Raw genomic sequence first — 17321 nt, forward strand, 5'->3', positions numbered from 1 at the left:
CCCCCCCCCCCCCCATGAGTTGAGCTAGGCTGGGAGCTGTGTGTATGTGGATAGGAGCTGACCTGCCCCAAGGCTCTGAAGTTGGTGTCTGGTCCCTTCCTCCTCTCTGAGTAATTTTGGCACCAGGTGTAGGAACCCTGCTGTGGTATGCCAGTGTGGTACCCTCCCTGACTCCTGCCATACTGGCTCCCAGAGTGCCCGGTGCTAAATTCATTGGGCCTACCTCATGCTCTCACTAGCTCTCCAACTTTAGCCCCTGGCTGACCCCAGGGGGTGCCCAGTAGGGGGATTAGGATGCTGCTAATACCACTGGCTCTGTTTGTGCAGGGGATGTTCGAGCCCTATCTGAAGAGCTTCTACATCCGGTCCACGGACCCCACACAGATTAAGATCCTCAAGGTGAGTCCAATGCTGGGGCACCTGGTCTGTATTCATAGATTTCATAGACATTAGGGCTAGAAGGGACCTCAGAAGATCATCGAGTCCAGCCCCCTGCCCCCAGGGCAGGAAGTCAGTTGGGGTCATAGGAGCCCAGCAAGATAAACATCCAATTTTCTCTTGAAGGCATTCAAAGTAGGTTCTTGAACCACCTCCAATTCAGTGTACAGTATCTCCTTCATGGGCCATAGGCCTCTCTGACCATCAAGCTTCTGAAACACCCCTGCCATAGGAGACCTCTGCCCATATATTTTGTAGGCAGTGGTTGTCTCTGTGTGTTGAGCACCTGCTCAGTATGGCCAGACCAGGTGGTTTCTGATGCTTCCATGATCTTTGGAAGTATCTGCCATTTTCTGGGGATAGGAGGATGTGGGGAAATACATCTGCCATGTGCCACTTACATAGGCGGGTTCATGCATGTGTGCACATATGTGCGCATGTCTGCGCACACATGCACACACTGTGCTTCCCATTTAAAAGTAATTCCGTTCATTCCCTCCTGTTTCCCTTCCTCCCAGCTGGAAGTTCTGACGAACCTTGCTAACGAAACCAACATCTCCACTATCCTGCGTGAGTTCCAGGTACAGTGGGCCTGTGGGATGGCTGGCAGAGCAGGGCACGGGAGAGCTCTGCTCTCTAGAAGGTGAATGAGACAGAGAAGGAGGGGATGCTGTCAGCACAAGAATAAAGCACAGGGGTTTAGGATCCTGTATGTGTTGCCACCTACTGGTGACAGAGAGGAATTGTTCACAGCCTGGCAGGAGCTGCCAGTGCCTTCTGCAGTGAGAAACCTCACTAATGCCCAGCAAAGTGGAAACCAAAGTACAGCTCCGTGGTAGCACCTGTTTGAGGCATCCACCTTGGAGCCTTTGGCCATTCAGCAGATGGTCACAGAAAGCCAATGCCACTCATTTAGCCCAAACCTACTCCTCTCAGACTGTTCCTGACAGAAGCATCCAGGACCACGAGTGCTGGGTGGGCTCAGGGAGGTTTGCCTGTTGTCACGTTCATCATTAAACACCAAGGAATCCTGTGGAGGTCCTTGGAGGTTTCAGCTCTGTTTGCAGACTGGGTTTTTTCCCCAGCCTTTCCCACTCCTCGCCCACCAGATCTGAGGAGTTGACATCTGGCTGCTTTGGTTTTGCAGCCTGAGGGCAGAGGTGGATGTACTTCTGTGAGAAATGGGGGAAAGCATGTGTGTGCTTTTGTTGCATCTCCTGTGACCTGTGTGGGGCAAGATCTTGTGTGTTTGTGCAGTGCCCAGCACTGTAAGGCCTGATCCTGACTAGTGCTTTTCGGTGCTGTCAGAGTATGAATAGGTCCATAATAATCAGCTGGCTAGAGTTCCCTGAGACTGGGGATGAAAATTCCCCTGGAAGAGAGGGTCCGGGGGCACTGCCAGTCCCAGGGGAGGAAGGTGATTCCCAGGCACACAGTGTATGTGAGAACAGGGCTTTCGTAGCAGCCTACATTCCTGCAGCTGGTCATGGTGGTTGTCACGCTCCACTTAGTTTGAGCTCTTAGGGCTAGTGCCAGAAGATGCTGCTGCAGCATCTTGCCCCTATACATACTGATAAAGCTACCCTGTCTCTGTCCCCAGACCTACATCCGGAGCATGGACAAGGACTTTGTGGCAGCCACCATCCAGGCCATCGGACGCTGCGCCACCAACATTGGGAAGGTCCGAGACACCTGCCTGAATGGGCTGGTCCAGCTCCTGTCCAACAGAGATGGTGAGGGCCTGAGGCATGGCCACAGGGGAACAGTGAGGGGCAGAGAGGACAGACATTTCCATGGGGCACCTGAGGGACATGGCGCTTAGCAGAGCTTAAAATGGAAGATCTAGCAGCCAGCGGTGGCTGCCAGCCCCCCCGTCTTCTCCTGTAGGGTGTGAGGAGGCTGGGCTATTTCTATGACTGAAACAGCCTGTTGACGAAAACCCTGCAGCTGGGTGTTGTTGGCATCACAGTGTTACAGAGGATGGCCCAAGCTGGTGCCCATTGGGCAATGTAATTCTTCAGAGCCCCAGTCAAAAAAAGAACAGCTCATGCCAGGGCTGGCTGTTGCTGAGTCCATGACGGATTCAGGGGGTTGGAGTCCTCTGTTCATTCTGTTTGGGGCATGAGTCTGTGGCAGGAGGGATCACCATCTGCCTCTGTTCATAAGTAGAAGGCCTCTGTCTCACCCAAGCTGATCCTGGTGGGGGCAGGTGTATCTCTCTGCGCTCAGAGGTGGGGTGGGGCTTTTTCTTGCCCACAGAACTGGTCGTGGCTGAGTCTGTGGTCGTCATTAAGAAGCTGCTGCAGATGCAGCCCTCTCAGCATAGTGAGATCATCAAGCACATGGCCAAGCTGACTGACAACATCCAGGTACAGCCTAGCTCAGAGCTCTGTTGTCCTCGCTGCTGTGGGGTGGGGGTCCAGCTTTAGGGAAGTGACTCTGGAGGGGCTGGGCCCACAGGCACCCCAGGGATCAGTGCAGGAATGCACTGTCCTTTATGTCCTACACTGCCCTCATTTGGAAAGGCTGCTGCCTGCTGTTTCTTGCCCCCCTTCTGGGGCCTATACCCCATGGGGCCTGGACTCAGCAACTGGGTGCCTGAGGCTGGGAACTGGGTCTCTCAGCTTCTGCAGAGCCTCAAGTTCAGATCCTCCCACATGCTATGACAACAGGCCCTTCCTCTGGCCAGTTTGGCCAGGTTGGGTGTGGCCTCCCGCCCACCCTGAGAGGAACTGGCCCTGATTCATGAGGCCAGTGCCACCTCATCTGGGCTCACTTGCTCCCTGGTATGGCTCCTCTTGTACTGGGAAGGCCCAATCCCCCAACCTGTGCGTGTGTCCTTTGGAAGTGACAGCACCTTGCAGGCTTGTTGTCTGGCTTTCTCCATGGGGACACAGGCATGCACGCACCTAGGACAGTATATCTGGAGCAGCATGGAGACCACCATGCTACCCCCTTACAAATGGCCCCAAAACTCTTCCCCACAGACTACATTTCTGCCTTGTTCCTGCCTCCCAGGGTCTCTGTCTTCAGTCATGAGCAGCTGTGGGTTTCAGGGGGATCCCAGAATTTTCTGTGCACGATGCAAAGGATTCTGGGAATCATTTAGGCATGTCTTCCAGGCAGGGCCCAGCCTGAGAAAGGGCTGGCTGGGTTAGTTAGCAGGAACCCTGGCCTACAGAGCCAGGAGGAGAATATCTGTAGGCTGTAGTCGGACCTCAGATGGGCTGTGCCATGCAGGCATCAGCACAGACATGGCCATGTGGAGCTGGGTAGCTCTTAGCCCCCGTATGTCCCTCCAAGGCCTGCACTGCCCAGTCGCTGAATGTCGGGGCTCAGTGGCTGTGAGTGAGTAAGGAGGGTTTGGGCTGGGGTGAGCAGCGCCCTGTGTGTATGTATGTATATGTATGTGTGTGTGTGTGTGTGTGTCTGTGTGTGTCTGCAGGTGCCCATGGCACGGGCCAGCATCCTGTGGCTGATTGGGGAGTACTGCGAACACGTGCCCAAGATCGCGCCTGATGTGCTGCGCAAGATGGCCAAGTCCTTCACCAATGAGGAGGACATTGTCAAGCTGCAGGTCATCAACCTGGCAGCCAAGCTCTACCTGACCAACTCCAAGCAGGTAAAGGGGGAGCTGGGCCATCACCTTGACCCAACCAGCTCCAAGGCAGCAAACTGCTCCCAGGAGCACCAGGCTCTGTGCCGAGTGGGTTTTGAGCACCCAGAGGTGATGTCTCGCTCATAGCTGAGTCAGTGCCCTCTGCAGCAGCCTCACCCTTTGCTTGCCCAGACATTGTTACTGCTGTCCATGACCCCACCCTGCCAGCTGGAACAGATCCACAAGTCCCTGCTCTGAGCAAGAGAGCAGGGCACTCTGTGTAGGCATTGCAGGAAGCCTGGCCCCTCCCTGGCTTCTGGGGCACTGCTCTCTAAAAGACCTCCTATGGTGGTTGCCATGCCACACTATATCGTGCCAGTGGTGGGTCTGATTGTGGAAAAAAACTAGGCCCTAAACAAAGTGGAGGGTGCTGAAAACCTTGCAGAATGGGGCCCAGTGCTTAGGGCAGGCCCAGCCCAAAGGCATAAATGGGAAGCAATAGTGTGTGTGTGCATGGAAAGAGCCAGGCAATCTGGAGACCTAGTAATGTCATCTCCCATCACTTTGTCCCTGACCTTGGGCAAATTGCACCCCCTATCCTAGACTCCAGGCCCCTTCTGTGGAGTGAGAGGAATCCCCATGGGGAGGGGGTGTAGTCCACTGAACTAGTAAGAGCTATGCAGGCCCAGAGCAGGTTCTGAGAGCAGTGGTCCTTGGTGCAGAGCAAACTTCTGACCCAGTACGTGCTGAACCTGGCCAAGTACGACCAGAACTACGACATCCGAGACCGGGCCCGCTTCATCCGCCAGCTCATCGTGCCCACTGAGAAGAGCGGAGCTCTCAACAAGTACGCCAAGAAGCTCTTCCTGGCCCAGAAGCCTGCCCCCATCCTGGAGTCGTCCTTCAAAGGTACAGAGCCAGCATCTGGGTGGAGCAGGAGCTATGGGGACTGAGCATCTGAGTCTGGCACTGGGGACTGGGCTGTGGAAAGAGAAGCCTGTTTTTCTCAGGAGGAGCTGGGTCATAGACAAGGACACATGGTTCCATTCTGGAAGCAACCAATGCCCTGTGGGGGTGAGGAGAGCAGCCTGGGGGAAGTAGCAGTCCTCGTGATGGCCGCCCAATGACCAGCCTCTTCCCACAGATCGGGACCACTTCCAGCTGGGCTCACTCTCGCACCTCCTCAATGCCAAAGCTGTGGGCTACCAGGAGCTCCCTGACTGGCCAGATGAGGCTCCTGACCCTTCTGTGCGGAACGTGGAGGTACCTTGCAGGCCAGGCTCTGGGGCTGGGGGCTGATGTCACAGTCTTGCCTATAACATGCGCATGCCGACTGGGAGATTGGGAGTTTGTTACAGCATCATGGCCTTGCTAGCAGGTGGACTCCTGGGCCCCTTGTTACCAGAGCACAGAGAGCCAGTTTGGTCAGGCTCCAGGCTGTGAGCAGAGCTTATCCTGAGGCAGACAGTGGGAGAGGCAGGGCAGGTGGTGGTGGAGTGTTTGACAACCATAACCAGGCTCTCCCTTGCTTACAGGAGGAAAGCATCTCCCTCACCGACAGCCACATTGGGCTGCTGGGAGAGCTGATAGAGGTGGCTCCATGTGCTGGTTGCAGTTTGCAGTGCCTTTTCCACTCCCCTCTACCTCCTTGTTTTGTGTGATGCTAACCTGTTGACAGCCCAAAGCATGTGACGTGTGTGTGCGCTTTGATGTGTTGCTGTGAAATCATGTGGCTCAAAAGCTTAGCAGAGAGCAAGATTCAGGCTCCCATGGAAACACTTGTTCCTATTGGTGTCATTGTCCGCCCCCCGCCCCCGCCCCAGCATGCACTTTAACCCCTCTTAAAGCAGGTTCCTCACGGAGCAGGATCCCTGCCCTGCAAGCATCAGGGGCTGTAGGGGCCCTAGAGAAGCCTGTGGGCTTGTTGTTTATTTTCCACTTCACCCCCCTCCTAATCTGGTTATTTTCCATGGGCAGGGAGGAGAGGGGCTTGTCCTGCCAGCAGCTTTGGGGCTGTGCTCATTTACTGCGACACCCATCACTCCTTCATTATCTACTTCTCGGGCAGGTTCCCGAATGGACCAAGTGCACCAGCCGGGAGAAGAGGAAAGAGAAGGTGGAGAAACCATTCTACTCTGACTCGGAGGGGGAGTCCGGGCCCACAGAGTCTGCAGACAGTGGTGAGGGCTCCATCTGCCGTGATGTCAGGGCACGGGCCTCCGTGGCAGTGGGAACAGACTCTCACTCCTTCCTTGCCTGGCCAGCACCTAGCACTAGGGCCTTGTTGTTCCATGGCTACAGCCCAAATCCCCTGGTGATGCGATTTGGAGGCTGTGTCTGCCTCCTTGTGTCCAGGCTGAGAGGTGGCTGAAAGGCAAAGAACAGCACTTCTGCTCCTCTCTCTCCACCACCCTAGCTGAGGTGCCAGCAGGGACTGGATGCATGGTACTGTGACCCCTTGTCAGGGCATGGACAAGTGTGTGTGCAGAGGGGGGAGAAGGGGAAGGGGCTACAGACCTTATCCCTGCTTAAGCCCAGTAGCAACTGAGATCCTTGTACTGAGCAGAGTCTAGCACGGGAACTTTCCCTCTCTGTAAAAGGCCCAGGGCTCAGCATGCTCTGAGAAGGGCCTATCTCCTGGGAGTGCAGGAGAGGGAAGACCTGTAGTACAGCTAGTATCTCCTGTGCAGCAGAGAGCGTCTAGTTAGGGGCATTCTGGCTGGGAGGACCATGCTTCCTGTGTATATTTGCAGATGCCGTGGTTCACTTCCTGCCCAACCCCAGGACACCAGCTGGGGAGAACCTCTCCCCGCTCAGAGGACAGCACTGGGAGGGAAGGGGCAGATGCCCCTGGCTGTAGGAGTAGGTTGGCGGCCAAGGGGGCTTGGAGGCAGGCAGTGCCTAGAAGATAGCGTCAGAGCTGAGCTGTGCTCTTTTCCAGAGCCTGAGTCAGTCAGCGAGTCAGAGAGCGAAAGTGGCAGTGGCACCGAAAGCGGCTCTGGGTCGGGGAGTGAAGAAGAGGAGGAGGAGAGCGGGGACCAGTCAGAGGAGGAGGAGAAGAAGAAGAAGAAGAAGAAAAAGAAGGAAAAGGAATTACCCCGGAAAGCATCCCTGGAGAGTGTGGGGAGGTACCATGGGCTGTGAGGAGTTGGGGGGTGGGGACAACATTAGGTTGTCATCTTGGCGTCACGAGGCTCTACCAGGACACCCATCTTGCTGCGGGGAGCACCCTGCAGCACAGAGGCTGAGCTGAGGCCCGAGTATGTTGTTGTCCCACTTTATCCAGTCACATGAAATATGTAAATTAGCCCAGGCTAGCACCCCTGTCTTTTGAGCAGGTCATGAGGTCTCAGGGCTCTCGTGTGTGCCTGAGATCCTCTCCTTCCCCAGCAGCCCCAGCGAAGAGGAGGAGGAGGAAGGAAAGAAGGCAAAGAAGAAGAAGCCACAGCGTGACAGGGAAGGTGGTTCTGAGTCCTCGTCTGAGGAGGGCAGCGTCTCTGAGAGCAGCTCATCTGAGTCGGACTCAGGTTCAGATGCAGAGGAATCCCAGTCGGAGACAGAGACCAAGAGGAGAAAGACGGTAAAGAGGCAGGGCAGAGGCTCGTGCCTCTGAGCACAGCAGAGAGGGCTGATGCTGGATTCCCATCCCTGCTGTGCTCTCAGCTGGTGTTCAGCTCCTGCCCCACACTGAGTAGCAGGCCAGCAGCTCATCTCCCCAACCTAAGCCTTGCTGAACACAAGGATGGGTTCGCTCATCCTCCTCCCATGGATCCCAGTGTTCAACTGCCTGCTGCCATTCACTCTGCCTTTGCTATCTTTCAGCCTCCCAGCAGCAAACCTGCACCAAAGGCTGCCAAGAAAGGGACTAAGGAGATCTCCTTACTGGACCTGGATGACTGTGAGTATCGCTCCTGGGCTGGCCAGCCGCACAAAGCAGGCTGCCTTGTGTGGGGCATGTGAGCTGGGCTGGAGCGGGGGTCCCCTCCCCAATTCTCCCCTCCTGGTCTTGGTTGTCCTTTCTCCTTTCGTGTAGCTGCCCAGTTCACTCCCTTTCCTGAGGGAGGGAGTGACCAGCCAAGCCACATTTTTAAGGAAGCTGTGATGGCTGTTTAACGTAGTTGAGTGTCAGGCCAGGGGAGTTAGCTCAGGAAATCGTAAAAGGGAAGGCAGGAAAGCCAGAAGCTGGGAGGGTGAGGCTGGGCACGGAGTGGAAAACAGAGGTGGTGCTGTGTGCAGAACTGGTCCTCGCAGCCTGTGTGCATGTCCCATTAGGCCTGCAATAGCTGCTTTTAAAAGCAGGCATTTTGGGAAATGTAGTCTCCTTGGGAAGAATCCCATGCTTGGGAGAGCAGGGAGCAAGTTCTGCCTGCCCACAGCAGCTGTCTACAGCACGGCCTGCACACTCAGCAGGGACGTGTGAGCTAAGATGAAAGCTTGAGGGGACCAGGATGCAGGTGGAATTGCCTTGCTCGGTATGGGGGGTGTGGTTTGTCCGGTCAAGGACCCTGTCTGCGGGAGACCTGACCACGGAGTTCTGCTTTTGCCTTCTCCAGCTGGGAAAAGCAGTGGCAGCCTGAGCGCTGCATGGAGGCTCTGTGGCAGTATACTGAGAAACAGGAGCCCTGGCCTTTGTTCCAAGCTGGGGGAGCAGGAGCAGGGACCCCTGGGTTCCAGTTCCTGCCTTTGCTGCCATATGGCTGTGGCTGGATATGTCTGCTTGTCTCCTGAGCTGTAATGGCAGCCACAGCCACCAAGCTTCTTCTCCACAGATCATGAAGGGGTTGCCCCAGGGGGTCTGTGTCCTGATCTCCAGTTATAGACAGGGGAAATTGAGGCACGGAGAAGGGAAAAGGTCTGCTTGAGGCCACCCAGCAGGCTGGTGGAAGAGCCAGGAACATAACCCATGTTTCCTGAGTCCCACTAGCCCCCATTGTACAAGGTTAGCAAGCTCATTAGCACCTTGTATGCAGCCCCCTTGCCAAGACTTCTGATAAGGGGCAGGAACCATCCTGCCTTGTGGGCCCTGCTGCCTGCTGCCCATTTGATCCTTTTAGCTGTGGGACCTGATCTGTCCATGGTGCTGAGAGAGCTTGGTGTCTTTCCTGCTGGAGCTGAAGTCTCTGGAGCCTGGCTTTTCCCTCCTCTGGGATCCCTTGTACAAGCTGGGCTTAGGACACGTGTCAAATGTATGAGGTATTCAGACCTCACCATGCAGAGGCCAAAATTTCACCCCTCCCTCTTGCTCCCAACCGTTTCTCTCGGCATCTGAGTGGGTAGCCTGAGGTGTAAGCAGGCAGGGGATACAGCAGGAAAACCACCCTCTAGCTTAGATAAGAAGGAGCTGGTTCAGGCTGAAGAGGAGGGAGCCTGTCCTAAACAGATGATGTGGGAGTCTGATCCAGGTGTCACAAGCGCAGATGCTGCTGCTGTCACACCAAGACCAGGCTGGATTTGTCCCTGCAGGTCCATGAGGATGGAAAGCAGCCTAAGCAGAGCCTTCATGATAGGGCCTTAGACTGTGAGCTCGTTGGGCAGGGCCTGCCTGTGTGTTCTGTGTGCAAGCAGCTCGGGACCTGGGGGGGTGGAGGGAGGGGCTGTTTTGTGTCTAGGGCTCCTGGACAAGATCCTGATATAGATCAATAAAAATAACTCTGTCTCCATGGAGGACAGTGAGCAATTATTATTTGTGTTTGTTTGTTTCTGTTTCTTATCAGAGAAAGGCAGGATTTCACATTACAGTTGCTGAAAATTGATGTTTCCCATTCAAAAAAAAACAGTTGTTGAAAATGGAAGGATTATTGAAGGCTTTTTTGACCAAAAAAAACAGTTGTGAAAGAAATAGATACTTTTTTGCAAAAAATAAAAAATAATAATAATATTTTGTCCAAAAAGCTATTTTATTTTTTAAAATATTGTTTCAAGGAGCAGTTTACAGCCCACTCTATTGGCTGATCTACTGCTCGTGTCCACCTGTGAATCTCAAAGCACTTTACAGATGATAAACATCTTGCTGTATCCCCCCCCAGGGCTCTCTGGACAGCGCTATCTAGCAGCCAGTATATCTGGCAAGGGGTGCCTGAATCCTGTGGTATTGGTTCTGGTTCTGTACTGGTTTTACTAGGTGATCTGGATCCAGTCCCTTCTCTCCTTTTTGCCTCAGTTTCCCCACCTGTAAAATGGGGACAGTGATGCTGATTGGTCATAGTGTGCTTTGAGGTCTCTGGGTGGTAGTATTGATGTTGTTCTCATTTCACTGATAGGGAAACAGAGGCTGGGGGGTGGGGAGGGAGTGGCTCAAGATCTATGGCAGAGCCAGGACTAGAACCCCAAGCTCCCATGTGGGTGCTGCTGCTATATGCCCCTCCCTGCAGCAGCTTGCAGGTGAGATTGTGGGTTTGGTCCAATTCCATAATCAAGACCTTCCTCTTCCCCTATCATCACTGGCCTGGCAGGGTGCTGAAAGATGCGAAAGTCCCTCTCTGCCCTGGTAGAATGGGTTGTGCCACCATTGTGCTATGGCCAGTAGGCTCTGGGCAGGCACTTCTGGGCCCCCAATACAAGCAGTTAAAAAAAAAAACAAACCAAACAGACCAAAGGCTTTGGGCAGCAGCAGAACAGACAGTGTGGACCTGTGGACTCCCCCTCCCCATGCACTCCCACACACATTCAGGGCAGGGCTACGGGTGCAGCCAGCCTGTCAGAGCACCCACACCCAGCACTGCCCTGCACTTGGCTTTCACTGCCCCCAGCCTTGCTGCTGGTGTTTCCCAGCTCCTGCCCTGTAGCTCTCCCCGGTATTCAGACCAGGCAGCCTGCAGTCTGTGAATGGCTGAGGGTGGGGAGGCTGCTGTGGGGTGCAGTGTGGGGTGCTGCCAGGAATGCCTGGGCATATGGTTCTCCGAGCCTCACTGGGCAGGGCCAGGTCTGCCCTGACACCTATTCTACCCCCGGCCCTACCTGCTCTCTCACTGATCTTTACCTTGACCTGGGTGCCCCTGGATGATTCAGGGTGCCCATGACACCCAGAGCCCTCCCCTTGTCCCTGGGGCAGATATCTTCATTAATCCTTTATTCCCCACCTCTCTCTCTCTTGCCTTTGTAGTCACACCCCCTCCTCCCCTGCCCACCTCCTGCAGCGGTCTTGTCTCCAGCAGCCTGGTGACCGACCTGGAGGGACTCACTCTCACCGACACCTCTCTGGCTTCTACTGTAAGTGTCCCCCATTCCTCTCCTCCCAGTCCAGCAGCCCCAGCTCTGGCTCCTGCTCTCTTGAGGGGCCAGGGAAAAGAAATCTTGAGCCCTCTGGAACAGCCTCATCCTCTACTAGCATGAACAGCTGTGGGGAGGGGGGATAGTTTCCTCCTTCTGGGGTGCTTGCCCTTTTGGCTCCTACTGCAAGGCTTCTCTGTGGGAGTAACTGATGCCCAGAAGAGCAGCAGGCACTGCTTTGGGGCCCCTGGGATAAGGAATAAGGAGCCCAGGTTCTTTAAGCAGCAGCTGCTCCCAATCTAAGGGCTACAAGTGACACTGGGGCCAGCTCAGACCTCAACAGAGACCAAAGGCATGGGGACTTCTGCTTCATATGCCCTGGTATTCTGCCTCTCCCCAGCCTGTATCCACATCTCATTTCCTCTCTTCCCCAGGTGATCAGCCCTGTGTTCAGCTCTGTGAAGACTTATGAGCTGCTCCACCGAATGACAGGCGAGGGGCTCTCTGTGGAGTACTACTTCAGTCGGCAGCCCTTCGCCCCTGACCCACACATGGTGGCTGTACAGATTCAGTTCTCCAACAACACAGACTCAGAAGTGAAGAACGTGCGCATCAGTGAGCCCAAACTGCTCTCTGGCATGAGGGTGCAGGAGTTCAAGGAGATTGGTAAGGCTGAGCGGTGATGTGGAACCGGCTCTCACTAACTTCAGTTTCTACACACTGACCCACATGGAGGGCAAGGCCAAACCACTCGCTCTGTGAGACGGATGGGAATACTAAGGCCCTGCCAGTCTGCATCAGGGCTGGGGTCAACCTTCAGAGCCCTGCCTTCTGGCTGATGCTCCATATTCTGGGGTTTGTGAAGCTTGGGCCTCACACGGAGCTGAGGGAGCCCAAGTGGGTGGCCCAGGCCAGCCTAAGTCACTAAGTCAGCCATTTGTCTCCAGAAGTGCCTTCCTGGCCAGGTGTTGTGCAGGGACGGCACAACTGCTTGATGTCAGGGCTGAGGGCAGCTGATGGCTAGGGACAACCTGGGCAGCCCCTTGAGGGTGATGTGCGCAGGCTTCCCCAGTGGGGTCCCAAAAGACATTGTCACGGTTGTTTCCCATAAGCAGCCATGGAGTGAAGGAGCCAAGATGAGGCCCTGTGTGTTACCCAAAGCCCCTGTTTTGTGGGGAGGGCTGAAGGCTGGCTATGCCTTTCTTTGTGCCCTGGGGTAGGAAGGCACAGCCATGGATCCACATCCTGACTGGCAGCAACAACCCCATTCTGGAGCTGCCAGTGAGCTGTGCTGGTCTTGCTGCCCCCAGCTGGGGTCCACACTCCTCCCCCAGGTGAGGGGCACTCCTCCCCCCTGAGAGCCTGGAGGCAGTCACAGATGCCAATGGGGAGCAGCAATGGGGTTGCCTTCAGGATACCATCAGACCCCCATGGGCCATGGGGCCAGGATCTGGCCTAGGGCTCGAACACAGGTTGGGAGCTGACAGGCAGGACCCTGTTGCAGTGTGACCACAAAGACTAGGATCCCCCTGGCTTCCTGAGCAGAAAGGGATGGCTTGGCCGTGGGAAGCATTCTGAGCCTCATGCTGCACCTGTGCTTACAGAGTCACTTGCCCCTGGCGAGACAACCAGCGTGGTTATGGGCATCGACTTCTGTGACTCCACCCAGGCCGCCAACTTCCAGCTGTGGTGAGTGTCTCACAGATACAGGCCCTGGTGCCACCCTCACCCCAGAGGTGCAGGCCATGGGCTCAGGGGCTTGCAGGGAGAGAGCCTGCTCTGTGACTTGGCCTTTGTCTCTTGGCCTGGGGCCATGCTGTCAGAGTATATCCCCACTGTGACTGCTGGTTGTCCAGAAAGTAATCAGCTGTGAGTGGGACAGGGTTGGTGCCTTGCTCCAAGGCAGCTGAGCTCTGGTGAGGCTCTATTCATGACTGCTGCTCTGTGCCTCAGTGTCCCCCTTCCTGTCATTTTTCTTCCTCCATGGCTCCCAAGCATATTCCCAAGGAGGACTGGACAGTGGCTGAGAATGTCCGAGGTCACAAGTAGGCAGAGCATGAGGGGGACTGAAGTAAATCCACCCTGCTCCCCTTCCCAGGGATAGTCTGGGATGAGCCACCAGTGCCTGGCTTCCTCTCACTGATGTCTCTTTGCCTTCAGCACCCACACCCGGCAGTTCTATGGCGCCATCCAGCCGCCCGTGGGAGAGCTCATGGCTCCTGTGTTCATGAGTGAAAACGAGTTCAAGAAAGAGCAAGGTGAGTGTGAAGGGAGTGTGTCCCAGCCCAGCAGCTGGCAGGGGCCTTGTCTATAGTGGAAGTGGGAAACAGCTCCCTGTTAGAGTCCATGATTAGAGGGCCATGGCTTCAGGGTCCATTGTCCCTGGCACACAGGAGGGGACAGGGATCCTTTCCTGACTCTGGATCCTTTCCCTCTCTGCCCAGGCCCCAGTATCAAGCTCCTGGCTCACAGGGCTGGGGCCCACTGACAGAGCTAAGAAATGTCCTCTGTGGCCAGAGCCTAGCTCCCTCCTGTGACCGAATCTGGAGGAGTCAAGAGGGAGGAGGATGGGACACTTGCACACAGGGATCGGTGCTACTGAGTGGGGACAGCTGCTGCTCAGGGAGCCCTGACAGCTGGGCTCTGTGGGGCTGTAGATGCCATGGCCATCGGAGCTCAAATGTTAGGACTGCTCTGGGGGCAGTCTCTCTGCTCTGAGGCTGCTCCTGGCCAGGTAGGGGAGCCCAAAAGCAGGGCCTGGACAAGCTGGGGCTGAGTCCCAGCCCTAGCGACAGCCATCTCCCTACCCCTGCTGCCTGGCAGGTGGGCAGGGGTTTACCAGGGCCTGTGTCCAGTGGAAGCCAGTGGTGTGGTCAAGAGGGCAGGCTCCATATTCCCCACAGACTCCCTGCCAGAGGCCCACATTAACCAACTGTTTTATTTTACTCTGCTGCCCTGCACGCTGTTGCTCCCCTTAGAACAACTGTTAAGGATGGGTGTGGGTAAGTCTCAGCTTGGCTGGCGCTCCCAGGAGATCCATGAGATGCTGCCTGTCCCCTCCTCCCCCCCGCCCTTCTGAGCTGTAGACCAGTTCCGCTTCCACTCCCCCTGGCTGGGAGCTGCTCTCTAGATAAAAGCTGCCCCCTTTGCTCCGCCTGCCCTTCTCCCAGCTTGGGGCCTAGCAACTGAGGGAAGGGTTTTGGAGGGACTGGGGCAGAGGAGGGGATGGGGAAGAGTTGGGTTTGAATGGTCTCTGTAGGTTGCCCACTGCTGTAAGGGGCAGGGTCCAGAAGAGGCTGCTCAGCTGGTGCCACTGGCTGAGCTGGGCCTCTGCATGGCTGGGTCAAGCTAGTGCACTAGGGGGAGACCTGACAGAAGAGGGGTGGTAAGTGCAGCCTGCAGAGACTCCAGTCTACTGCCGCCTCTGTGGTAGGGGGCACCCCGCAGAGACAATAGGCAAGAGCTCCAGGGCCAGTTAGGAGGGCATTTGCCAAGCCTGAGATGCATGACAGAGCCTATGATCCCTGGGGACCTAGGCTGGCAGCAGGCCTCTGGCCCTCCCCTGCAGCCAAGGGCACAGCCAGGGGACAGTGGGGTGTGCCCAGGGCCATGAGCACGGGGCATCTTCCCTGCCTGCCCAGGCTGAGTGGTGGGTGCTCCAGGCTGGCTGCATTGCCCTAACTGTATTGCTCATGTCTCTCCTGCCCCAACTCCATCCTCTCCTCCAGGCTGGGATCTCCCTGCTGCTCCTCTCCTGGTCTCCCCCTTCCCTGCCACGCTGTCTGCATGCGCTGTCTTCCTTTCACATGGGGGGGGGGGTAAGCCACTACCCCTCTTGACCAGAGCCTCCATCCCTGCTGCCCAAGCCCCTGCCTTCCTCTTCTTCTTGCGCACCCAGGATGGCCCCATGCAACATAACCCAGCCCCATGGAGCCCGCCCCACCCTCACATGCCATCTGTCCTGGCTACTGTCCTCCCAGCCCACCTCCTGCCCTTCTGGAGCATTGACTCCCTGCGTGTGTGGTCATGGCTCCCCTAGTAGCTGAGCCCAGCAAGGCAACAGGCCAGCCTTTCACCCTAGCTGGGTGGCATCACCCCCCAAGGCCTGGGCTGTCAGCACCAGGGTCACAGGCCTGACTCCTAGCCATGGTGTCTGCCTGTAACAGGAGAAGGCACCATGTAGCAGAAGAGATCTGGCCCTGGCTGTGGGGCAGCCATGGCAGCCTCCTCTTGAGGGCTTGTCAGCTGGGTGCATGGAGCATAGGCAGCTTGGTGACGGTGCTAAAATCATGAGCATGCCCTGTCCAAGCCCTTCCCCAGGGCCCGGCTTGGGCAGCTGGGGACAGGGTGGGGAAGGTGGAGGGATTCCTCCGACCAGGGCCTCTGAAGCCCTAGCTTCTGCAGCCCCTCAGCTGCCCCTGCCAATGTCTCCCTGGTGTACAGGGAATGCTGGAGAGGGGGGCCGCATGTCACAATGAGGTACACCCCCTAGGCAGCAGCCAGGCACAGGGCCTCTATGCCATGAGAGACCAGGGGGGCTAGCTGGAGACTGGTAGAAAGGAAGGGCAAGAAAACTGGCCAGGTGAGCAGGGTGAGAGGAGTGATGCTGTAGGCTGCTGCAAGCGACCTCTCCCACCCCCATGCAGAAGCCCATTCATCCCCATGAAGGGATTGCAGAAAAGTCAGACTCCATGGGAGTAACCATGGGTGGATCCAGGATTTGGCAAAGGGGGCTGTACTGCAGGGTAGCTTCACCCCCACTCTCAGCCTCCTCTTCCCAATCCACAGGTGAGGGCAGACTGAACTGTGGGAGTCTCTGGGGACTTCTTAAATTTCCAAAGCAACAGCGCATCCCTGCCTTCTATTTCATGCTCAGAGGCATGTCCCCTTCATCCACTTTCATCCAGTCCTTCAGTTGCTGCTGCTTTCTCCATTGTCCCAGTGGTGGGGAAGCTTCAGAGCTTCTTCTGCCCCCTTGGGCCAGGCTCACAGGGGCTGGGCTTAGCTGGGAATAGTAGCTGCAGCAATCAGGAGAGGGTGGGTTCTCCCATATGGCCTGGTCCCCCCCCCATCAGCAGGCACAGGAAGCCGCTACCACTGTGGCTGCCTTAGATGAAGTCAGCCTCTGTGCAGCCCCACTGGAGAGGGCAGGAGCCACTCCAGAGATTCCCCCGCTCCTGAGACAAAACAGCAAGGAGAGGAGAGGAGAGGACTTGCCCCTGAGCAAGGAGAGGAAGGAGGTATTCATTTCTGTCTTGAGGACTTTTTTTTACAGCCTCCAGAGGCTCCAGTGGCACAGACCAATCTGAAAAGGGGTGCAGCCATGTGACTATGCCCTCTGGATCTGCCTCAGAGTGATGCCCCCTGTCTCCTCCAGGGCCTTGGTGTTCAGGGGCTGTACACCTCGGAGCTGGTGGGGCCTACATGGGTGGCTTCCTGATAGTGTTATGTTCCCTGTTGATTGTGTGGGACCCCCCTTGCCAAGCTGGGTTGTCCACTGCTCCCTCCAGCTCCTCCCTGACTCCACACATACCCAGTCTCCCCTGGCCTGTGCTCATGGTGTGTAGCCTGGCCAGTCATATGTGCTGTGCCCATGTGCCCTTCTTGCTTGGTCATATCTGCCATGGGTCCCGCTCGCTTTGCAGGCCAGGGGATCTGTCCTCTGTGCAGGGATGTGGCAGGATGTTCTGGACACCGTGCTGCCTGCCCGGCTTTTTGTGGTGGTTCTGTGCCCATGAGGCCTTCCCTGTTGGCACGCTGGGCTCTGATCCAGCCACACTCCTGTCTGCTTTGGCTTTGCTCTTAGCCATTTTCCATCTCTGCAGACAACTCTGGCTACATGCCAAACCCAGCCTAGGTCAGCTCCCTGCATGGGCCTAGGAAAATAAAGGACTTCAGCACAGATGGGCACGGGGTACTTGGAGAGATGGGCCAGGCTTGGGGGTGGGAAAGCTGTGGAGTCAGGGAGATGCCCAGACACTGCTATTCTCTCAACCCCAGATGCTGACAGGTGGTCCCAGGAGACCAGCTGCCCTGCTTGGAGCCCCACAGGATCCACCTCCTGGTTGGGCATATG

General features: G+C 56.3%; 1 protein-coding gene across 5 annotated transcripts in view; it reads left to right on the forward strand.

The window, feature by feature from the left end:
* Positions 1-17321, forward strand: part of AP3B2 (adaptor related protein complex 3 beta 2 subunit) — an 84465-nt gene that overhangs the window by 50907 nt on the left and 16237 nt on the right. For 2 of the 5 annotated variants that reach the window (XM_019504522.1, XM_019504518.1), the window contains exons 11-26: positions 326-399; positions 957-1019; positions 2039-2171; positions 2698-2807; positions 3884-4060; positions 4759-4945; positions 5181-5299; positions 6105-6216; positions 6978-7164; positions 7427-7616; positions 7859-7934; positions 11139-11245; positions 11680-11911; positions 12850-12934; positions 13406-13503; positions 14224-14247. In XM_019504522.1, coding sequence (XP_019360067.1) covers positions 326-399; positions 957-1019; positions 2039-2171; positions 2698-2807; positions 3884-4060; positions 4759-4945; positions 5181-5299; positions 6105-6216; positions 6978-7164; positions 7427-7616; positions 7859-7934; positions 11139-11245; positions 11680-11911; positions 12850-12934; positions 13406-13503; positions 14224-14247 — 1974 coding nt within the window. The remainder of the gene's footprint in view (positions 1-325; positions 400-956; positions 1020-2038; positions 2172-2697; positions 2808-3883; positions 4061-4758; positions 4946-5180; positions 5300-6104; positions 6217-6977; positions 7165-7426; positions 7617-7858; positions 7935-11138; positions 11246-11679; positions 11912-12849; positions 12935-13405; positions 13504-14223; positions 14248-17321) is intronic. The other 3 variants (XM_019504523.1, XM_019504521.1, XM_019504519.1) reach the window with 2 other exon arrangements.

The sequence above is a fragment of the Gavialis gangeticus genome, unplaced genomic scaffold (genome assembly GCF_001723915.1).
Source record: "Gavialis gangeticus isolate Ggan-Ray unplaced genomic scaffold, GavGan_comp1, whole genome shotgun sequence".
Lineage (NCBI taxonomy): Eukaryota > Metazoa > Chordata > Crocodylia > Gavialidae > Gavialis > Gavialis gangeticus.